The sequence below is a fragment of the Natator depressus genome, chromosome 24, assembly GCF_965152275.1.
Source record: "Natator depressus isolate rNatDep1 chromosome 24, rNatDep2.hap1, whole genome shotgun sequence".
Taxonomy (NCBI): Eukaryota; Metazoa; Chordata; order Testudines; family Cheloniidae; genus Natator; species Natator depressus.
In genome coordinates this window covers 18,651,400-18,675,639 of record NC_134257.1, presented here as the reverse complement: position 1 = coordinate 18,675,639, position 24,240 = coordinate 18,651,400, and the positions used below count along the sequence as shown (strand labels likewise).

General features: G+C 50.7%; 1 protein-coding gene across 1 annotated transcript; it reads right to left on the bottom strand.

Moving 5' to 3' along the window:
- Positions 1 to 17,541: 17,541 nt before the first annotated feature.
- LOC141977562 (CD276 antigen-like) lies at positions 17,542 to 23,803 on the bottom strand. The gene is made up of 4 exons (XM_074939077.1): positions 23,731 to 23,803; positions 22,809 to 22,885; positions 18,547 to 18,900; positions 17,542 to 17,783 (listed from the first exon to the last, which is right to left on the bottom strand). The coding sequence occupies exons 2-4, from the start codon at positions 22,876 to 22,878 to the stop codon at positions 17,542 to 17,544; spliced, it is 666 nt and encodes a 221-aa protein (XP_074795178.1). The 5' UTR covers positions 22,879 to 22,885; positions 23,731 to 23,803.
- Between the last annotated feature and the right edge of the window lie 437 nt (positions 23,804 to 24,240).

The following is a 24,240-nucleotide window of genomic DNA, read 5'->3' as shown; positions in this document are numbered from 1 at the left end:
AGTCTTATATGCAGTGCTTGGTAGGAGCTGGTGGTTATGGTATGTAGGTACCAGTGACACAGGGAAAGACAGGAGAGAGGTCCTGGAAGGCAAATTTAAGCTACTAGGAAAGTGATTAAAATCCAGGACCTCCTTGGTAGCATTCAGACAGTGGGGCCACTAGATGTTCATAGAATCAGAGATGTGTAGGAGTGGAAGGGGCTTCGATATGCCATCTAATCTAGTCTCCTGCATTCATGGCATATCTAGACCATTCCGGACAGGTGTTTGTGTAAGGCTGACAGACCCAGGTGATCACTCAGTGGGATTGAACCTGGACCTTTGAAGCTAAAGGCTTGAGCCTCTACTGCGTGAGCTAAAAGCCGACTGGCTCTTAGCTGAGGCTTTAGAGCAGACTTCACTCATCTCCCTCTCAGTGCCTCTGGGTTACATTTGTCCAACCTGCTCTTAAAAACCGCCAGTGTCAGAGATTCCACAACCTCCCTAGGCAATTTATTCCAGTGCTTCACCACCCTGACAGTTAGGAAGTTTTTCCTAATGTCCAACCTAAACCGCCCTTGCTGCAATTTAAGCCCATTGCTTCTTGTTCTGTCCTCAGAGGTTAAGAAGAACAAATTTTCTCCCTTCTCCTTGTAACAACCTTTTATGTACTTGAAAACTGTTAACACATTCCCTCTGTCTTCTCTTCTCCAAAATAAACAAGCCCAATTCTTTCAATCTTCCCTCATAGGTCATGTTTTTGAAATCTTTAATCATTTTTGTTGCTCTCCACTGGACTTGCTCCAGTTTGTCCACATCTTTCCTGAAATGTGGCACCCAGAACTGGACATATTACTGCAGCTGAGTCCATATTAGCATGGAGTAGAGCATAAAAATTACTTCTCATGTCTTGCTTACAACACTCTTGCTAATACATCCCAGAATGAGGTTTGCTTTTTTTGCAACAGTGTTATACTGTTGACTCATATTTAGCTTGTGATCCACTATGACCCTCAGATCCCTTTCCACATTGCTCCTTCCCATGCAATTATTTCCCATTCTGTGTGTGTGCAACCGATTGTTCCTTCCTAAGTGGAGTACTTTGCATTTGTCCTTATTGAAGTTCATCCTATTTACTTCAGACCATTTCTCCAGTTTGTTCAGCTCATAGGCGTCGAGTTCCTAATCTGTTGGGGGGGATTCACCACAGCTCTGCCAAGACCCCACCCCCACTCCACCCCTTCCCCCAAAGGCCCACCCCCAACCTACTTCTTCCCACCCCCACCTCGCCTCTTCCTGCCCTCCCTCTTTCCCGCCTCTTCACTGCCCAGTTCTGTCCACTCCCCCAGCGTGCTGTGCCCTCGCTCCTCTCCCCTCGCCTCTCCCCCCAGTGCTTTCTGAAGCTGCAAAACAGCTGATCCATGGCAGGTGGTAGGTGCTGGGAGGGAGGGGGAAGTGCTGATAAGCAGGGCCTGCCGGTGGACAGGAAACTCTGGGGGGAGGGGCAGGTTCTGGTAGGGGACCTGCCTGTGGATGCTCCAGAGAACCCATGGAGTTGGCGCCTATGGTCCAGATCATTTTGAATTTTCATCCTATCCTCCAAAGCCCTTGCAGCCCCTCCCAGTTTGGTATCATCTGCAAACTTTATGAGTGTACTCTCTGTGCCATCATCTAAATCATTGATGAAGATATTGAACAGAATCGGACCCAGAACTGATCCCTGCAGAACCCCACTCGTTAGGCCCTTCCAGCATGACTGTGAACTGCTGATAACTACTCTCTGGGAATGGTTTTTCAACCAGTTTTGCACCCACCTTGTAGTAGCTCCGGCAAGGTTGCATTTCCCTAGTTTGTTTATGCAAAGGTCATGCGAGACTGTATCAAAAGCCTTACTAAATTCTAGATATACCACTTCTACTGCTTCCCCCCATCCACAAGGCTTGTTACCCTGTCAGAGAACGCTATCAGGTTGGTTTGACATGATTTGTACTTGACAAATCCATGCTGGGTGTTACTTAGCACCTTATTATCTTCTAGATGTTTGCAAATTGATCACTTAATTATTTGCTCCATTATCTTTCCTGGTACAGGAGTTAAGCTGACTGGCCTGTAATTCCCCGGGTTGTCCTTCTTTCCCTTTTTATAGATGGGCACTAGATTTGCCCTTTCCCAGTCTTCTGGAATCTCTCCTGTCTTCCATGACTTCTCAAAGATAATCGCTAATGGCTCAGATATCTCCTCAGTCAGCTCCCTGAGTGTTCTAGGATGCATTTCATCAGGCCCTGGTGACCTGAAGACATTTAACTTCTCCAAGTCATTTTTAACTTGTTCTTTCCCTATTTTAGCCTAAGACTCTACCTCATTTTCACTGGTGTTCACTATGTCAGGTGTCTAATTGGTACTAAACTTTTTGGTGAAACTGAAACTAAAAAGCATTTAGCACTTCCACCATGTCCTCATTATCTGTTATTGTCTCCCTCCTCCCTCCCTCCCCCGGCGACGCTGAGCCAGAAGGGGTTAAGCACTAGCAGGCTAACTAACCCAGATTCAATCTTTGAGAAAGTAACAGATTTTTTAGACAAAGGAAACGCAGTGGATCTAATTTACCTCGATTTCAGGAAGGCGTTTGATACCGTGCCACATGGGGAATTATTAGTTAAATTGGAAAAGATGGGGATCAATATGAAAATTGAAAGGTGGATAAGGAATTGGTTAAACGGGAGACTTCAGCAGGTCATACTGAAAGGTGAACTGTCAGGCTGGAGGGAGGTTACCATTTTATGCCAGGAAAGATTTGCCCAGCAGTAGCTAAAAGCCATGTCTTCAACAGGCCCTCGCTGTTTGCCAGGTCTCCAAGTTGCTGATCAGACCTGGATTGTGCCCATGTTTCTCCAGCACTGAGGCTGCACGGAGAGAAGAGAAGTCAAGTCCCCTTTGCAGCTACCCCCAGGCTGGGGAGAGAAGGGGGTACTAGAGCTGGGGAAATAAGGGATTTCTCAGTTTGTTGGCAAGTTTGAAAAATCAGGGGGGATTTGAGGTTGAGCCCAAAACTTTTAGAAAAGTTCAGGTTATCAACAAGTCAATTTTTGTTTAGTTCTGGGACAAAAGAAAGGACACCAGGAATCAATTTCACCAACCCACCCTGCGGCAGAAAATCTCTTACCTTCCACCCCTGGGTGCTTCCGTTCCTGGGACCTTCTCAGGTAATCCGTGTGTGTTTCACCCCCCGCCCTCTCTCTTCCTGTAAATCTGAGATGACTAACAGGAAAACTGAAAGTAACATTGAACCAACATGTAGCAAAAGTCAGATCTAATTTCTGTGAGCTCCACCAAGCCACTTTTCCATCGAGGTGAGGGGTTTAGATCAGTGTGGGTGAGTCCCGCATTGTCTCTTTGCTTCTACAAGCAGAGGGGACTGGAATTCGGATCCCACTAAAGCAGCTCAGGAATTGCTTGACAGGATATGTGTCTGACACATAATTTCTTACCCTTTCCCCTCTATCCCCTCATCACTGTCTTGTCGATAATCGACCTGCACAGAGCTCTCTGGCTCTTACCTGAGGGTGATTTTTTTTTCTGGCACATTTAAACAATTAAACAGTTTTATCTTTTTTCTAACAACAAAGATCGTGAAAAATAGACACTTTGGTCATTATAAATGTCTTTGTTTTTGTTTGAAACAGGTTGAAGGCGGAAATTCGGAAATCCAGCCAGGAGGTGTCCAGCTGAATTCTGATTTTGATTTGGCCAAGATACAACATTTTGAAAATGTTTTTTTTTTCTGAGCCATCCATCACAGTAGTGTAGATGTGGAGTAACTCCACGGCAGTTGCTGGATCTGACTCCGCTTTTCACTCCCCCCGTTGTAAATCAGGAGCAGCTCCACTAGGCGAAGTTGTACCCGTGGGTAACCTGTGTGAGGGGGATCAGAGCAGCCTCTGCAGCCTCTGTGCCCACCACCACGAGGGTCAGTCTGCACATTAAACCCTGCGCCTGGGCCGCTGTAGCTCTTCAGTGGGAAGACGCTCCCGACGCTGATGGGAGAGCTTTTCCCGCCAGCTGAGCCGTCTCGCCGAGAGCTCTTCCGCCGACATGGCACTGCCTGTACCAGGGGTTAGTCAGGGTCGCGATGTTGCTCGAGGGGGGGCGGGGGGGGATTTGTAGTTGTACAGATGTAAGATTGTAGCAGAGACACGGTGTGAGCAGGTGATGCAGCTACACCTGAGCTGCGAAGAGCTGGCTGTGCGAGGTCTGATTTGCAATTACCACATACCAATTATCTCTTGTTTTTCCAGGAGAAGCAGTGGGAACTTGGGATCACTGACAGCTCTAACCAGAGGGCATAACTGGGTACTGTGCCGTCGTCTTCTTTGCTTCTGGGGACACTAAGGCCATGTCTACACTGGCAAGTTAAAGTGCGGTAACTTGCTGGCTCAGGGGTGTGAACCCCCCCCTCCCCAAGTGAAGCAAGTTTGAGCACTTTAAAGCGCTAGTGTGGACAGACCCCAGTGCTCAGAGCTCCCAGTGCCTCAGTTTCCCCTATGTGCTGCATGGTTAAATAGGTGGGTGTGAGAGAAAGGTTGTTTACTCTTTGCAGGGATCCAGGTGTGACTGACGCCTGGCTGTCTGAGGCCTGGAGAAGACAGTGGCCCACTCCAATTGCCCAGACATTTGTTACCTAGCAACTAACGACCATGGCTAACCCCTCTGCAGGAAACCAGCCGGGTGTAACCCCCTGGAGACCAAAGGACTAAGGAGGATGGCCCAGTGACTGTTTCCCAGGAGTAAGAACAAGGAATGGAGGAGGGGCCCTTGGGGCTGTTAGGGGTGGGCTGTTGGAAGTAGGAGACATTTCTGAACTGGGACTGAAAAGAGGTCAGGGGGCTCTGGACTCTGAACCCCACCCAGATGGACTTTGCTCTAAATTCTGTTCTCTGTGTTAACTCAGGACTTTCTACGCTGGGTTTCAGACAATAAACCCTCCTGCTTTCACAACACCGGCTGAGGGTCACTCCAGATTGAGGAAGTTGGGGTGGGTGCACAGGACGCTTTGGGGGTGCAAGTCTTCCCCAGCTGCCCAGCCCCGATGAATGAGCTCAGGAGAGCTCATGGAGTGAAGCAGGGGTGCTGAAGGCGCGGAGATTCAGTCCCAGGAGGTGCTGAAAGCAAAGGGCTTTCCCCAGAGAGTGTGACCCTGCAGGGAGTGACACACTGAAGGGGTTCTCCCAGGGGCTGTTCCAGAGCCGTACGAGAGCACCGGACCTGTGGATCCATGACGGATACACATACAGGATACCGTATCTATAAACAGTTTTATTCACAATATTTACATTTTGAACACAGATTTCGAGAGCCAATCTTGCGATTCAAAGACTATGCAGGAGCAGAGTTAAGATTGTAACAGTGTTTAATTTTAAAGTCAAAGTTTCAAACCTCTCCTTAAAAAACCCAGATAAATAATCAGATCAGCTTGAAAAGTGGTATACTAATTCAGGGACTAGGGTAGAACCTGTGTTACAAATCTGAGCTCATTTGATCAAGGAGTTCTTGAGATACAGCCAGGGTCAGACTGAAATAAAGGCACTAAAGCCTGAGCCAGTTGCTCTGAGGTGGGGAGCTGCCCCGAGTGTATCCAATGCAGAGACATTGACTGAGTCTGCAGAGAGCCTGAGCCAATCGCTCTGAGATAGAAATTATCGTTTTAGGGAAAATCGGATTGTTTTTTAAATGAAAAATGTTGACCCAGTAGAATTTTTACACCTGTATCGTGTTCTTTCAGACCCCGGGGGGCACTGACAAAAGATGACTTTCCAGATCCCGTCTCTCCGACTACAGCAACTTTGAGCTTTGCATTCTTGACAGCCTCACTGACTTCTTGCAGCGCGGAAGCCAGGCCTGACGGGTTATCTGTTGCAACAGCAGCTTTCAGTTCTGCAATTTCTCCTTCAGAGAGCATGTTGAAATCTTTCCAAAACACATCTGTAGCAGCTGTTTCCTGTTGTTCATGCTCCTTTGGCTGCCAGCCTTAAGGAAAGGGAACGACACATTTCAGTTACGGATCGATTCGTTTCCACAGGCAGTATACAATCAGAACCAACAGCTACACTCAATACGATCTCTAGTCAATAGGCAACAAGATTCTGATGACATTTAAGGAAGGCTGCTTTTGTCACATGCGAGAGCTCCAGCTCATTATGACCAACACTGGGGCCAAATTTTACTTTTTTAAATTCTTAATTTCCAAGATTTCTCAGGGGTCAAATTAGTCTCTGGACTCCTGGAAGGCTGTTTGTTTTTTAAATAGCAATATCCAGGGGACCCCAAAATACTCAATTCTCCCCCTCCCCAATAACTGGATGCTAGAGCTAGTCCTGCCTGTCACTTAAATCAGTTCTGCTTTCCCTGAAAGTCAGCGGGAGTTCGGTTCCAAAGTGCCTCAGTCATCCTGCAAAATGGGAGTCAGGCTCCTAAGTCACTTTGGCACTGTTGAAAATTGTAACCATGTGTAATGATGCTGGTTCTGGTGGGACCCAACTGAGAGTGCCAATTCAGGAGAAATTGCTCAGAGCGGAGCAGTTACAGCCCAAGTCTGGGGTTTCTTTGCACACCAGGGCAAACCAAACCAGCCAAACAGAGGACTTTGGTTTTACCCCACTGGCTAACCACAAGTCACACAAGCAATTCCCTTAGACACTCCAGTTTCCCAGTATCCCCACCAGTGCCACTCGTTATGGGGACAAATGGTGATGAAAACCAACACCCCAGTAAAAGAGAAAAGGTTCTCTCGATCCCAAAGGACCAAGCCCCAGACCCAGGTCAATCTACAAATCAGATCTTACCCACAAATCACGCTGCTGCCAATCCTTTAGAATCTAAAATCGAAAGGTTTATTCAGAAAAGGAAAAAGATAGAGATGAGAGCTAGAATTGGTTCAATGGAATCAATGACAGACGGTCATGGCAAAATTCTTGGTTCAGGCTTGCAGCAGAGATGGAATAAACTGCAGGTTCAAATCAAGTCTCTGGAGAACATCCCCAGCTGGGATGGGTCATCAGTCCTTTGTGTAGAGCGTCCGTTTGTAGCAAAGTCCCTCCAGAGCAGTGGCTCTCAAACTTTTTTACTGGTGGCCCCTTTCACATAGCAAGCCTCTGAGTGCGACCCCCCCTTATAAATTAAAAACACTTTTTTATATATTTAACACCATTTTGAATGCTGGATGTAAAGCAGGGTTTGGGGTGGAGGCTGACAGCTCGCAACACCCCATGTAATAACCTCGTGACCCTCTGAGGGGTCCCGACCCCCAGTTTGAGAACCCCTGCTCCAGAGGTAAGAAGCAGGATTGAAGACCAGATGGAGGAGCTGCAGCAGCCTTTTATAGTCTCTTGCCATGTGGTCTCTGCTTTCTTTGTCCCAAAGACAAGCTGCCCATCCCATGGCCTGGAAACACCTCAGAGTTCTGTCCATAGGCAGGTCCCTGCACACCTGACTGAGTCCCAAGGGGTGTCTGCCTTCTCTCAATGGGTCAGTTGTGTCGCTGATGGTCCTTAATGGGCCATCCAGCAGGCTAGGCAGAGCTGACACCAACTTGTCTGGGGTGTCACCCAGAAGCAGAGCCCAAGTTTGAACTACAGACAGTATAGAGCCAATACTTATAACTTTAAATACAAAAATGATACATGCAGACAGACAGCATAATCCTAACCCGCAAACCATCACCCTGCCATAGACACCTTACATGACACCTCTGTACAATATTTGCTGCAAATATATAACAGTGGTTGCAGTTTATGTCAATAACATCACACCATGATCTTCTGACTTGCCCTCCCGAGGATACTGAAGTGCCCAGGGCCAGATCCTACAGCTGATTTAAATCAAGGTAGTTCTGGATTTGGCCCATTGTCCTCTATCTTGTACCGGATTGAACGATTCCTGAGCCTAATAAATGAGTGGCTTTGTCCCGTCTCAATTCAGCTAAACATCAAGTCCTGCTAGGACCAGAGGCTGATTTGGGTATAAACCCCCAAAGCATGAAAAACACAGTATTTTACCCCAGGGGCTGGAAGAACTGGGAACCCCCAACATATGCAAACATGGGAGATTAGGGGCCGGTCTGCACTGGAAATTGTAAGAACAATGGGGATCTTCCACATGGCAGAGGATATAAAAGGCCCTGGAAGCCACTCCATTTTGTCTTCAATCCTGCTTCTGAGCTCTGGAGGGACTTTCGTACAAACTGAAGCTTGGAACAAAGGACTGAATGACCCATCCAAATCTGTGGATGTACTCCAGAGACTTGATTTGAACCAGCAATTTATTCCATCGCTGCTATAGGCCTGAACCAAGAACTTTGCAGTTGTTGTATGTATTTGATTGCATTCAATGAATTTTAACTCTCATCTCTATTCCTTTCTTTTTTTATGAATAAACCTTTAGATTTGAGATTCTAAAGGATTGGCAACAGCGTGATTTTTGGGTAAGATCTGATTTGTACATTGACCTGGGTTTGGGGGCTGGTCCTTTGGGAAGAGGAGAACCCTTAATTGGGATATTGGGTTTTATAACCACTCATCCCTATGTAACCCTTCTGCCCGTCAGAGTAGACAGCAACAAGAGCAGGATTCAGTGTCTGGGGGGTTCCTTTTCAATAACACAACGCAAAACCAGCTCAGCCACCACCCCCCACCAGTGACCTAGGACAATTACACGCCACCCTGCTGCGTGCATCTAAAAGGCCATACTTCCCCTCTTGCAAACACAGAGTCTGAGTGTAGCAAAAAAACTTCGAATAAAGGAGAGAAGAAACACCGCACTGCTTTGGGGAAAGACCACAAACAGGATTCATAACTGTAAGCCATGAGCAAAGAGGTCCAACAACCCCAAAGTCAGAGCTGTCTGGCTGCGCCTCCGCATAGGTGCCAGAGAAGGGCCATGCCACTGCTTCCGGGAGCCGCTTGAGGTAAGTGCCACTCGGAGCCTGCACCCCGATCCTCTCCCTACGTCCCAACCCCCTGCCCCACCCTCATCCCTCTCCCACCCCCCAAACCCCTCGATCCCAGATGGGAGCACCCTCCTGCACCCCAAACTCCTCATCCCCAGCCCCACCCCAAAGCCCACACCCCTCAGCCGGAGCCCTCACCTTCCCCCTCACCCCACTCCCCCACCCCAGCCTGGAGCCCCCTCCTGCACCCTGAACTCCTCATTTCTGGCCCCACCCAGGAGCCAGCACCCCCAACCAGAGCCTCACACCCTCCTACACCCCAACCCCAAGTTTGTGAGCATTTATGGCTCGCCATACAATTTCTACTTGCAGATGTGGCCCTCGGCCCAAAAAGTTTGCCCACCCTCGGGCCAAATCCTCAGCTGGTGTCATTTGGCTGTAGCTTCATTGGAATCAGTGGGGCCAGCTGCTGGGGGACACTTGACCCCACATGATCCCCCGACATGTGGCCTCGGGTCTAAATAATACTTTGTCCTGCCATGAGTGCTGGGGACTGGATTAGAAAACCTCTTGAGCTCTCTTCCAATCCTGTGATTCCATGAATCTAGAGCTGGGAATATAATGGATTTCTCAGTTTGTTTGCAATTTTGAAAAGTCGGGGGAATAAAAAACATTTGGGGTTCAGCTGAAAACTGAACTTTTTAAGATTGCAGAGATAGTGCAAAAAATATACACTTTGGTTATTATAAATTTCTTTGTGTGGTTTTGTTTGTTGTTTGTTTGTTTGAAACAGATCAGGTCAAAGGTGGAAGTATAAAGCGGAAATTCAGAAATGCAGCCAGGCGTGTCCAAGTGAAATCTGATTTTGATTTGGCCAAGTTACAACATTTTGAAAATCGCTCCTTGTGAACCATCCATCAGTTTGTGTAAATGTGGAGTAACTCCAGTGCATCGCTCCGGGGGTGGATTTGTAGTTGTACCGATGTACGTTCATAGTGGAGACCTGGCCTGAGCAGCTGACGCACCTACACCTGCTTAACTCCTGAGCTGTAAAGAGTTTTCTGTGCGAGGTCTGATTTGCAGTGACTACGTACCGATTACCTGTTGCTTTTCCAGGAGAACAGTGGGAACTTGGTATCACGAGCAACTTTGAGCCCAATTGTATTCTGTGCAGTCTTCCTCTTTGTTCTTTTTGAAAGTACCGCCCAATGGTGCAGGCAGGGCAGTCCGGTCCGGTACACCATACCACTAAGGTAGTTATAGCCGGTACAGTGTACCGGAAAGACACAGGAGGAACCCGCCCCCAGCTCTCTATGTGTTCTGTGGACTGCATCCATGAAATATATAGCGACCCCTGCAAATTTCTGGATATCCGCTTCATATCCATGGACCATTTTTGCAGACAGAGGATTTGATGTGATTACAACTGCATGGGGTTCCACTCAGCCTGGAGCATGTTCATCCCCCCGAAGCGGGAAACGTAGCTGTGTCTGGTGAGGGGACATATGCCCCCCCATTTCTCCAAATGCCTCTTGCACGGACACTCAGAAGTGAGGAGGCAATGATCCCCCAGCGGTGGCACTCACAGTCATCCCCTTCTCTTCCCCCTGCCCCATCCCACTCCCCCTTTCTCTTCCCCCCACCCTATTCCCTTTCCTCTTCACACTGTCTCCTGCCCCATTCCCCATTTCTTCCCCCTGGCCGATTCCATCCCTCTTCCTTCACCCTGCCTTGCCCTGCCCCCACATGGGAACTCACCCTTGTACAGAAACAGGACCCAGCAGGGAGCATCCCGGAGCTGCCAGCCCAGCCGGGGAGAGGCGCCAACGAGCTGGTGCAGCGTGGGAAGGACAGGACCTGCCTCCTCCCCGGACAGGCTGAGCAGAGCAAGCCCTGCTTGGCGCTCGCAGAAATCAGGGGAAAGGGGCAGTGGGGAGGCAATGCCCTCCCCCAAAATGCCTATGGCTGGCACGGGTTGATGTCCCGGTGCCTCCCCCCACCCTGGCAACCCTACAGGTGTCCCTGTGGCAAGGGAGCTCCTCCCCAGCCACAGGGGGCTGCTTCGCCTTCCCTGCCAGCAGGAGCACTCAGGGAGGGCTGCGTGGCTCCGTCTCCCCCTCAGCCAACCTCGCCCCCTGCCCGGCCCTGGGAACATAAAAACATTGAATTTTTTTTGGCACACAGCTGTGCCGCAACTGTGTTCGAATTGGGCCACATGCAGTCCCCGGGCTGCAGGCTGAGAACTACTGTTCTGGGGCAAATACGTAGATACTGTGAGAAAGTGTAAATTTGTCAAAAAATGTTGTATGGATACTGTGGGTGCCTCAGTTTCCCCTAATATGTGCTGAATGGTTAGATATGTGTGTGGAGTGAGGGTGGGGGGGAAGGTTGTTTACTCTTTGCAGGGATCCAAATGTGGATTACGCCTGGCTGTCTGGGGCCTGGCCCCAATCCCATGGAGAGCCTGAGAAGACAATGGCCGCTTCCATTGCCCAGACAATTGGTACCTAGCACCTAGCGACCCTGAATGGTGGCTCTGCAGGAGGGCCTGGTGGCTGTGTTTCCCTGGGGAAAAAGAAGAAGGAATGCAGGAGAGTCCTTGGGGCTCTTAGGTGTGGGCTGTTGGAAGCAGGAGACACTTCTTTACCGGCACTGAAAAGAGGTGAGGGGGACCTGCACCCGACCCAGATGGACTTTGCTCTAACTTCTGTTCTCTCTGTTAACTAAGGACTTTCTACGCTGGGTTTCAGAGAATAAACTCTCCTGCTTTCACAATGCCGGCTGAGCGTTACTCCAGATTAATGAAGTCGGGGTGCATGGCGCCATTTGGGTGTGCAAATATTCCCCAGGTGTCCAATCCAGGTGGACTCGCTGAGGGGAGTTCACAGAGTGAAGCAGGGGTGATGAAGGCTCCCAGGGTCAGTCCCAGGAGGCGGTGAAGTCAAGGGACTTATCCCCAGAGAGACCGTGTGACCCTAAAGGGGCTGACATACTGAAGGGGTCCTCCCAGGGACTGTTACACAGCTGCTCGAAAGCACCGGACCTGTGGATCCAGGACAGAATCACATACAGGATACCATAATGCACAGATTTTGAGAGCAAATCTTGCCATTCAAAGATTACGTGGGAGCACAGTTAAGGTTGGAACAGTGTTTCTGTTTAAAGCCACATTTTCAAACCTTTCCCAAAAAACCCAGATAAATAATCAGATCAGCTTGGAAACTGGTTATGGTAATTCCGCCACTAGGGTAGAACCTGTGTTACGTTCATTTGATTTCATTTGATCACAGAGTTCTTGAGATACAGCCAGGGTCAAATTGAGACAAAGGCGCTAAAGTCTGAGCCAGTTGCTCTGAGGTGGGGAGCTGCCCCGAGTGTATCCAATGCAGCGACACTGACTGAGTCTGCAGAGAGCCTGAGCCCATCACTCTGAGAGGTGGAAACTGTGACATGCTATTGGAAAAAAGTTTTAGAGAAAATTGGATTGTTTTTAAATGAAAAATGTTGACCCAGTGGAATTTTCCAGTTGATCTCTGGACTCTAAGAACATTACAAGAATGTCATGTATTCTTTCTTATTAGAAATATGTGTTTGTTTGTTTTTAACCAAAAAGGTAGAAGGGTGCCGCTGAAGAATTTTCTCTGTGCATGGGAACTTTCTACCATTGGAAATCTGTCTCTGGCAGCCTTTCCACCACCAGTGTAATGAGAAGGCAGAGGCATGTAGGGGGCATGGGCAGGAGTTGGCATGGATCTGGCCCTGGGATCAGCAGGGTGAGCCCCACACAGCCCTAAATTGCACCAGAGCTGGGTGGCCTGGAGAAGCAGACCTCAGCGTGGAGAACCAAGGTGAGCAAGTCTACAAGCTAACCCCCCTTGGGTTAGCAATGAGATCTACCCATAGGGAAAGTATATAAAGAGACACTACAAGTCAGACCCCTAATATTGGTTTAAAAGTTGCATGGTTGTTTGATACGAGCAAGCTCATCAAAGGTGTGATAAATGCAAACCCCAGACCGCGGGTTTCTCGCAGCCTCATCATTGTCCTCATGGATTTTCTGATCCTGCTCTTTGGGGCAGGGGTGGGGGTATCTGACCATTTCCCTACTGATGCAGAACAGTCCTCATCTGCTCTGGCAGCCGCCCCCTTCTGCTAGACTGCAGCCCCTTTAATCCCATGTGCTGCTGGTCAACTAGTCAGCCACAGCTAGGGAGTTAGCTACTCTATTCCTTAAACCGTGAGTGGCTGTGACAGAGCGGGCTTTCTACTCCCCCCTCTCTCCCTAAATAGCAGATGGTTTTATTTAAAAATTCCAGTGGCCTGAGAAATGTACAGTCGGCATTCAGTCCTGCATCACCGAGGGCCACATTATGACAGCCTAACGTGGCTGCATGAGGCCCACGTTCAACAGTGCTCTTGAGCACATGCATTAGTCTCATATGAGCAGGGTGGGCATGCTGGTACCTCCAGGAACACTGTGGGCTGCCCGGACATTGCATTTAAGGTCATGCCAGTGTGTGAGGGGGTGTACTCTTAAAAATAGCAATCCCTCATCGAACACTGGACAAAACCACTTTCTGTTTTGTCTGAGTACCGGGTGGGGGACACATTCCCCTGGAAGAGGACTGCCCCGTTCAGAGCTGGAGGAATGATCCCTGCATAACCCTGAGCATAACCCTGAGCCAGTGGATGGATTCTTGGCTTTCTCTCCCTTGCGCCACACGGGCCAATGGAGCTCAATGGGCAGAAGGGAGGAGTAAGCTGTGCCCACCTGTCCCAGATGCCAGTCACCCCCCCTTCCTGCCACCCTGCTGGTGGGGAATCCAAGCTTCTGGGTCACCGGCTCCCCACGTGTTTCAAGCAAACAGAGGCTGAACAGTGTCCATATCCGGACCATAGGGTTGCAGCCGCCTGGAAAGCATTGGATGAGGTGAGCGTGGCACCTGCTGTCACCCCTTAAGGGGGAAACATTGAGACAAAACCCTCCCCCGCACTTAAAACGCCCTCTCCCATAATTCCCCTGCAAGGTGTGTGAGCCGGCTAGCTCACTCTTTAACTATCTCCCAGGGCTTGTGAACAGGAACTCTAACCCTTACTCCAAATGGCGTACCCATAGAAATTCTAACCTTAGGTCTTGAAGCCGTACCCACAGCACACTAACCATTTGGGGAGGGGGGAGCCCTCTCCGAATAAACCCTAACCCTCAGTCAGGGAGCCCTATCCACGGGAATCCAAACCCTAGGGCAGGAGCCCTATCTGCATAAAACCTTATCCTAGGGCGGGGAGCCCTACACATAGGAATCCAAACCATAGTGCAGGGAGACCTACCCAGAGGACCTAACTCCAAGTGGCCTACCTATAGGAACCGATAGTGGGAGTTATTCCTACTTTGAGCAGGGGGTTGGACTAGATGACTTCTTGAGGTCTCTTCCAACCCTGATATTCTATGAGTCTGTGAACCCTAACCCTAGAGTGGGGAGCCCTAGCCATAGGAACCATAACTCTAGGGCAGAGAGCTCTACACATAGGGACTCTAACCCTAATTCCAAGTGGCCTACCCATAGGAACCCTAATCCTAGGGTGGGCAGCCATATCCACAGGAATGCTAACCATAGGGCAGGGAGCCCTACCCGCATAAACCCTAACCCTCGGGCAGGGAGCCCTAGCCATAGAAACCCAAATCCTGACTCCATGTGGCCTACTCGTAGCTACCCTAACCTTAACTCTAAGTGGCGTACCATAGGAACCCAAACCCTAGGGCAAGAGCCCTAGTCACATGAAACCTAACCCTAGGGCAGGGAGCCCTATGCATAGGACTCCTAAGCAAAGAACAGGGTCCATCTCCATAGCAAACAAAACCCTCGCAGCGGCGAGTCTCAGAGCTGGGTCGACGGACTTGGACTCGCGCTGTGAAACCCAGCGAGTGGGGAGGGTCTCTGCACCTTGACTCAAGCCCAAGCGGGCAGGTCCCCCTGGCTATTCTTAGCCCCACAGCGCATGCCCACGTCAATGAACCCGGGAGCTAGCACCTGCTGCCGGAGGCCTTGTTTTTATTTTATTTTTTTTGCTCTGTGTTTTCTCCCCTCTCTCTGGACAGGAAAGATCAAAGTGTTTTTCTCCCGTAGGCTGCAGCTCTTTAGCAGAGCTAGTGCGGACGAAGTGCCATGGCTGAATGTCAAGTCTCTTCCCGGCGTGTGCCTGCCGCGTGCACTGTCGGCAGAGGTGGATCCGACTTTCTACAGCAGGGTGACACAATTTCATGCATCACCCAGAATTCAGAAAGTCTGTAGACAGCTCCCCAAACCATCACACCAACCCTGCCCCGGAACACCAGGGGAGCAGGGAAAGAACTGTGACTCCCTGGCCAGTGGGACTCCTAATAAATTGTAGGCACCTGATTTCGCTGGCAGAGGGACACAGAAATATGACATGGGCCACATTCTCTGGTGGCGTAACTTGGAGCTACATGAGTGGAGAGTTCAGCCACATATCTGCTTTGCCTCCTACAATGTCACTTTTATCTTTTGTAAAATGGGTAAAGAACTCTTTGAGGGAGCCTCCTGCAAAGCCCAGGCCCTGCGATGGCGGAATTGCTTGGCTAATGTTTGCTGCAGGCAGGGAAAATCAAACTTGTCAGGGTCCCAGCTGGATATAAGGAAAATGTCTGTTTCTCCTCCTAGGCATGATAGACAGTCCTCTCTGATCGTCTGCAGGGCGCTCTCCTCACTGCCATTTATTCTCTGTGCAGACGACACATCAAAGTCCACTTTTGAACAGACAAAGTAAAACGTCTTCCCCAGCGTTCGAATCTCCTCCATTAGTCTGGCATCGGTGTTTGTGAAGCTCCCACAGGAGATGATAATGAACATGTCATACTGTCTGAAGTGACGCTGCTCAAGGAAAGTGTCTGAGGGACAATTCATTGTCCTGATACCAGGGAGGTCCCATAGCCTTACACTGGGGTGTCTGGGATATGGATAAGCCTTTGGCTTCACCATCGTTCCTACTACCCCAGTCTCAGCAGCATCTGTATCGTGTTCTTTCAGACCCCGGGTGGCATTGATAAATGATGACTTTCCAGATCCCGTCTCTCCAATTACAGCAACTCTGAGCCTTTCATTCTTGATGGCCTCACTGACCTCTTGCAGCGCAGAAGCCAGCCTGGATGGGTTTTTTTTTGCAACAGCAGCTTTCAGTTCTGCACGTCAAAATCTTCCCAAACCACATCTGTAGCAGCTCTTTCCTGTTGTTCATGCTCCTTTGGCTACCAGCCTTAAGGAAAGGGAATTACACATTTCAGTTATGGATATAACTGGGCATGTGGTGGTAGCCTCTCCATAGGGCTGTCTGTTCAAGTCCGTCGCCTAGAAAAGATTGACATTTGGGGAGAGGAAAGAAAATCTGTGTTAGGAGCTATGGATCCCCAGCTGTGCTGTGCATGACGTGGACTATTTGGCATTGTAGAAAGGGAACTCGCTATGAAACTAACACCTTGTTACAGCATCAGACCTCCCTCCTGGCTTCCTTTGTGTATTTCACTCTTCCCCTATGACCTAAATGCATCACGTGTGACGCAGCTGAGCTGGGTAGGTGGGTGGACTATTTGTTCTGGGTCAGCTGGATTAACATATCTGGCACGGCCCTCCTTCTCAGTAGCATCTGAGCATCTCCCAATCATTAACGAAATTTCCCTTGCAGCCTCCTGTGAGATACCGTCCACATTCCTGATGGATTTGAAGGTCAGGATTTCCAAAAGCACCTTAAGGACTGAGGAGCACAATTCCTATTGAAAGGCCCTTTTGAAAAGCCCTTGCTCTATGTGGCAGAACCGGGAACCCCCAACATGTACAAATTGGAAGGAAACAAAAATGTCTTGTGCCTCACCTGTAAGGAGTTGGCAGGTGGTATCAGGACTGTGTTTGGCTTTTCTGACTCACTGGCTGTCAACAAGTTTGACTCAGGCTGGTCTCTGCCCTCCTGCTGTTTCTGTAGGGGCCAAAACTGAAAAGTCCTTAATTTCTGCAGCAGGGAGGGATGGCGCTTCTTAATAATAATATATGTTATAATTGCTAACAGAGGTAAACACAAGAAGATCCAGTACACAACTGATGATGGCTGGTCACTCACAAAGCCTGTAAAAGACAAACAGAAAACAACATAAAAACTCCCAGAAAAGTCTTGTAGATGCTATTAGATATTCCCAGTCTTTTCCTTCACATCCCTTGTGCAGCCTCACATCTAGTTAGCTCTTCCCTTGCCGCTGCACATTAAGCACCAGCTTTCATTGAGGTATCCGCAAGGCCTCTTCCTTGTGTGGCTATGATGGGGTTCAGAAGCCAGCAATGCACGTATGGCTCATATGGACCCTATGGGGAAGCAGGGACAGCCTGGACCAGATCTATGGAGCTAGAACCTGCTGAGGCTGGGGAAAAGGTTAAGGTTACATCGAGGTAGCTAACCTCAAGTGCTTTTCTCAAGTGTAGGAAAACCCCTCGGGGCTTGTACTATACGCTGTCCCGTACCTTCGACTCTAACTTGCATCCGCACAGAAAACCGTCCCAGTTCTGGCTTGACATGGCAGATGTAGAATCCCTCATCCTGGCTGCGAACTCTCCTTAACGTCAGGGACGCATTTCCCTCAGGGAATCTCTCCGGGTGGAGCTGTGTTCTGTTCTTGTAAGCGACATCTTGTCTCTGCAAAGTGTCCATCCCGTTATAATAGCTGTGAACCAGGAGATCCGGCCCCTCGGCTTCTTCCAGGTGATGTTCAACAACTGGGGGTTTAATCCAACTTCAAAGGAGCAGCTCAGGGTGACGTCCTGCCCCAGCTGAGCCACGACAGGGGACTTCATTTCACGCTTCCCTTATGGAGAAACAAGGCTCAGAATTATTTACCCCAGCTCCAGAGGCAATTGTCGGTCACGTTTTCCGTTCTATTTTATAGAAACCAACCAGCAATAGTAACCCATACGAACATGCCACACTCGTACCATGCACATAACAGACACCCCGCACGCCCACCACACACAGTCACACCGCCGTCACAACTCTCCAAGCCCACCACACTTACATGACACACATGCACAATGCTCACACAGCACACGCCGAACAACACACTCAGACCTACCACGTTACCAAGAAGACCAACAGGGTTATACAACTTCGCATTTTCTCTGCAGCAAAACGTATGCACCCATGTACCATTTCCTTCAAAATTCACACCCACAGAAAGGCCTAGAACATTACCAGTGCTCCGCTTGGGCTGTGAGGGGGATTTGAACCCATGACCTTTGGAACTAAAAGCATGCACCGCTGTCACATGAACTGAAGGAACAACTCCAGCAGCTGATACCACTAGGAGGCTATTGTCTCTTTAGGTGATAGGGCCGCTAGTGGGGGACAAAGGCAAGCCCTGCGCTTGTGCGGGCTAAACCTATGGGGAAGAACACAAGGCTTCACAGCGGCTGAAAGTCAAGGCCAAGTGCTGCTACCACAGACATGGCCTGGGTCTGCACTGGGGGGTTGTGGGGCGTTAACCAGACCTGGCTCTGCTGGGCATCACATTGTACACAGCGAGTGACTGGGTCTCAGATGCTCTGACAGGGACACAGGCAGAGGAAACCTACTTAGCACTGCCAGTGAAATCTCCTGGGACCAGGCTCCCAGCTCAGAGGTGATGTAGCAGAAGTAGGAGCCCTCGTCCTGGACGCGCACGGCCCTGAGTCGCAGGGACGCGTTTCCTTTCTGGATTCCCTCTGGGTACAGCTGCGTCCGGCCCCAGTAAGCTTTGTCCTGTCCCTGCCACAGGTTCGTCTGCCCATAGTAGCTGTGAACCAGGAGATCTGCTCCCTCGGCTCTTTGCATCTTCCAGGTGATGTTCAGTCGATGGAGTTTTACCTCCGGTATGTGGTCGAAGGTGCAGTCTAGGGTGACGTCCTCGCCATCCTGAGCTGTGATGGATGGCCGTGCTCCAGCGACTCCTTAAAGGGAAGCAAAGGTAGGTGTGGGAGCCTTTCACCTTGAACCCCCATTTCCAAGCCCTCCCCAAATATCGTCATTGACTAGCTGAAAAGCCTGCCACCATCGGACACGTGCATCCGTGGAAGGTGCTCCCCATTCCCGGAGACACATGGCCAGTGCACAGTTACTAGTTGGTAACAAAAACCATCACAGCGCTGCCAGGTGCAATTCCTCTGTTAACCCAGCTGGGCTGGAGGAAGTCCCTTGTGGACACAGCTATCCCAGCCAATCGGTGCTTTTATGGATCTGGCTTGTTGCGCTCACAGGGTATGGTTTTAGTGCTCTATGCTGTGGGCCTGGCCACACGAGGAGTGCTCTGCTGGGATCGTATCCTGGCCAAGTGCTCCTAGTGCAGACCGAGCCTGCGTCTACACTCGCGGGTTGTAGACGTTAACTAGACCCAGTGTAGGGGGTATAAATAGCTGCGGGGCCGCGGCAGGACAAGTGACGGCAGCAGAGGCCCGGCTTAGCCAGGCTGAGTATGTGCCCACTGGCTGCAGCTCTTGCTGTCTGTATGACTGCATTTATAATTATTACATTCATTAACCAGTCGGAGAACACTTCGATCTCTCTGGTCACTCAATTTCTGACCTAAAAGTGGCAATTCTTCAACAAAAACACTTCAAAACCAGACTCCAACGAGAGACTGCTGAATTGGGATTAATTTGCAAATTGGATACAATTAACTTAGGCTTGAATAGAGACTGGGAGTGGTTGAGTCATTACACAAAGTAAAACTATTTCCCCTTGTTTATTCCTCCCCCCCCACACACACACTGTTCCTCAGAAGTTCTTGTTAACTGCTGGAAATGGCCCACCTTGATTATCATTACAAAAGGTTTTCTCTCCCCCCACCCCACTCTCCTGCTGGTAATAGCTCATCTTAAGTGATCACTCTCCTTACAATGTATATTTTTTCATGGTCTGTGTGTATATATAAAATCTCCCCACTGTATTTTCCACTGAATGCATCCGATGAGGTGAGCTGTAGCTCACGAAAGCTTATGCTCAAATAAATTGGTTAGTCTCTAAGGTGCCACAAGTCCTCCTTTTCTTTTTGCAAATACAGACTGACACGGCTGCTCCTCTGAAACCTGCACGTACCCTGCTCTCTATGCTCGCCCCAGCTGTCACGGAACTGCCGCGAGCTGGGGGATCGGACTCCCAGTTCACAGTGTAGACAGAGCCTGTGCGGGCACAAGTGTGTAGTGTAGACATGGCTGCAGCTGCCGTAGTATAAAGGGGTTTCAAACCAGTGTAGCTAGTTCTGTATGTGAAGGGGAATACCCTAGACCAGTGGTTTTAAACCTATTTTTCTGGGGACCCAGTTGAAGAAAATTGTTGATGCCCACGACTCAACGGAGCTGGGGATGAGGGGTTTGGGGTGTGGGAGGGGCTCAGGGCTGGGGCAGAGGGGTGGGGTGGGGCTGGGGATGAGGGGTTTGGGGTGTGGGAGGGGCTCAGAGCTAGGGCAGAGGGTTGGGGTGAGGGCTGTGGGGTGGGGCTGGGAATGAGGGGTTTGGGAGGGACTCAGGGCTGGGGCAGAGGGGTGGGGTGAGGGCTGTGGGGTGGGGCTGGGAATGAGGGGGTTGGGGTGTGGGAGGGGCTCAGGGCTGGGGCAGAGGGTTGGGGTGTGGGGGTGAGGACTGCTGGGTGGGGCCAGGAATGAGGGGTTCAGGGTGTGGGGGGGAGCTCAGGGCTGGGGCAGAGGGGTGGGGTGAGGGCTGTGGGGTGGTGCTGGGGATGAGGGGTTTGGGGTGTGGGAGGGGCTCAGGGCTAGGGCAGAGTGTTGGGGTGTGGGGTGAGGACTGCTGGGTGGGGCCAGGAATGAGGGGTTCAGGGTGTGGGAGGGAGCTCAGGGCTGGGGTTGGGGTGCAGGAGGGGGGTCAGGCCTCTGGGCTGGCAGTCCAGGCTCTGGGGTGGGGCCGGGGATGAGGGGTTTGGGGTGTGGGGGGGCTCAGGGCTACGGCAGAGGGTTGGGGTGTGGGGTGAGGGCTCTGGGGTGGGGCCGGGGATGGAGGGTTTGGGGTGTGGGAGGGGCTCCGGGTTTTGTGCGGGCCCAGGGATGGGAATTGGGGCGTGGGGTTCGGGCGTGGGCTCACCTCCGGCGGCTCCCGGTCAGCGGCACAGCGGGGGGCTAAGGCAGGCTTCCCGCCTGTGCTGGCACCACGGACTGCCCCGGAAGTGGCCAGCAGCTGGTCCGGCTCCTAGGTGGAGGCACCCAAGAGGCTCCGCATTGTTCTTGCCCGCAGTCACTGCCCCCCCCGCAGCTCCCATTGGCCAGTTCCCTGCCAATGGGAGTGTGGAGCCGGTGCTCGCAGCGGGGGCAGCGCGTGGAGCCCGGTGGCCCCACTCCCTAGAAGTCGGACCAGCTGCCGGGCGCAGCGCGGTGTCAGAAGAGGTAGGGACTAGCCTGCCTTAGCCGGGCAGCGCCACCGACGGGACCTTTAACAGCCTGACTGGCAGGGCTGAGCAGAGCCGCGAGGGTCCCTGGGTGCTGGGCAAGGCGACCCAGGGCCTGACATGTCGCGACCCAGTAACACTGCACTAGACTGGTATTTGGCAGCTTTACACCGTAGTCAGGGCACGCGCTCTAGGGGCTCAGGAGTGGGAGCTGCAGCTGCTGCGGGACTGAAAAGCGTTCAGCTCCTGGGTGCTGGTCTTAAGGAGACTTAAAGCGCGTGGACGCACTCACGTGGGGCACACACCGCCTCCCTCCCACACTCCCCAACGCACAGTCTCACGCACACACTTGTGTTCTTGTTGCAGTTACTTCCTGGTACTTCCTGTCGAAATGCGCAAGGCAGATATATTCTCTGGAATTCTATTCTTCCAGAGTTTAAGGATTACCGTCCTGCGATTTTCGCTGTTTGGCTGCTCTGTGCGGTTCATCATTTTATTTCTCTCTTATGCTTAAATGTAATTCTTTCAGTAGTGAGGTCTGAAATGTCTAACCTGTCCTGGCTGGAGCAATTATCATTATTACTTTTATTACCCTATTGTGCTTTGTCATCCATTGTTCAATGGGGTACAATCAAATAATAGTATCCATGGGAGGCACATGCACCCCCCATTCGGGCAGACTAGCCTCCTTCCACCCAAGGCCCTGCCCCTTCTGCCCAATGCCCCGCCCCCACTCTGCCCCTTCCACACACGCCCCCTCTCACGGAGGAGCCCTGAGCCCAGGGTGCTAGGGGAGCTCTGAGCCCCACCGCGGCCCGGTCCTGGGGCTATGGCAGTGAGCATTAGCAGGGGTTTGGGGAGGCACCTCCATTACCCACCGCCCATGACAGGACCCTTCTAGAACGTAAATTTAGCTTGTGCTCACCTTTGCCGTGCCAATTGAAAAAAATTAGCTAAACACGTAATTTTAGACACTGTGCAGGTTGTACAATTATTTGCAAATTGTATTTTTAATTGTATCTGTAAAATAACTTAAAATTCATATGCAAATAAAATCTGTATTATCTCCTGATTGTTCTAAACTTATATATAAACTTCAGATATGGCTTTAATTGGTGTTGGTATCTATATTTTTCTTTCTTGTAGAAAGATTTAGATACAGGGCTCCTGTCAGCAAATTTCTAACTTATTATCTGCAAAAAAACCTAAATTGGTTAGTCTCTAAGGTGCCACAAGTCCTCCTTTTCTTTTTGCAAAAAAACTAGTTTTCAGGTGCCTAAGTAGCCCCTTGAAATCACCGTTAGAGTTGGCCCCCAGCCCCCCCCAAATTGGAAACGGTGCCACTGGCACAGACTGGGGCCAGCTAAAAAAAAGGGGAGGGGGGCAAACCCAGAAGGGAAATGGACAATTAAAGCGATCCCAGATCGCACGAAAGAGGCAGGAGAGTGAAGCAGGAAGTACCTACCATAGAGAGTCCACAGAGCCGTCAAAAGCAGTGACCAGCCAGGGCTCATTCCCGCCCTGCCTCGGACCATTTTGCATCTGCAAGAAAAGGAGATAAAATGCTCTGATGAGCTGCATTCCAGACACCAGCCCCTGGGGACACAGACACAGACACTGCAGCCCTGGGTTCCCATCCCGCTCACCCCAGCCAGCGCGGAGGGTCGGGGCCACTCCTCGCGGCTCCAGGAAGCAGTGGTATGCCCCCCTCCAGCTCCTATGCACGCCAATGGCCCTGCTCCAATGGGAGCTGCAGGGGCGCTGCCTGCAGACGGGGCAGCATGCAGACCTGTCTGGCCGCGCCTCCGCCTAGGAGCTGGAGGGGGGACATGGGCTTCCGGGAGCCACTTGCAGTAAGCGCCACTCAGAGCCTGCACCCCTGAGCCTCTCCCCACGTCCCAACCCCCTGCCCCAGCCCTGATCCCTCTTCCGCCCTCCAAACTCCTCAATCCCAGCCCAGAGCACCCTCCTGCACCCCAAACTCCTCATCCCCAGCCCCACCCCAGAGCCCGCAACCCCCAGCCGGAGCCCTCACCTCCCCCCCACATCCCACTCCCCAACCCCAGCCCGGAGCTCCTTCCCACACCCTGAACTCCTTATTTCTGGCCCCACCCTGGAGTCCGCACCACCAACCAGAGCCCGCACTCCCTCCCATGCCTCAACTCCAATTTTGTGAGCATTCGTGGCCCGCCATAGAATTTCTCTTCCCAGATATGGCCCTTGGCCCAAAAAGTTTGCCCACCCCGATTTAGAAGCTGTTTTCAGGGAGCCCTTCATAGCAACCATTTTCAATCAGTTGTGCCTTCAACTTACAGACACGAAGAAGCTGCTAAAATGACACCAGGAATCAATTTCACCAACCCACCCTGGAGCAGAAAATCTCTTACCTTCCACCCTTCCTTCCATTTCTGGGACCATCGCGAAGAAGTTAAAGAAATATGGTAATCCTCTGTGTTTCAGCCGTCTCTCTCTCTCTCTCTCTCTCTCTCTCTCTCTCTGTGTCTCTCTCTTCCTGTAAGTCTGCGATGCAGTAATACGGAAACTGAAAGTACCACGCAATCTATTGAAACAACAGGCAGCAGAGTTCAAGTCTAATTTCTGGGAGCTCCACCCAGCCACTTTTCCATCGAGGTGAGGGGTTTAGATCAGTGTGGGTGAGTCCCGCATTGTCTCTTTGCTTCTACAAGCAGAAGGGACTGGAATTCGGATCCCACTAAAGCGGCTCAGGAATTGCTTGACAGGGTGTGTGTCTGACACTTAATTTCTTACTCTTTCCCTTCTTCACTGCGTTGTCTATAATCAATCTGCACAGAGCTCTCTGGCTCTTACCTGAGGGTGATTTTTTTTTTCTGGAACATTTAAACAATTAAACAGTTTTATCTTTTTTTCTGACAGCA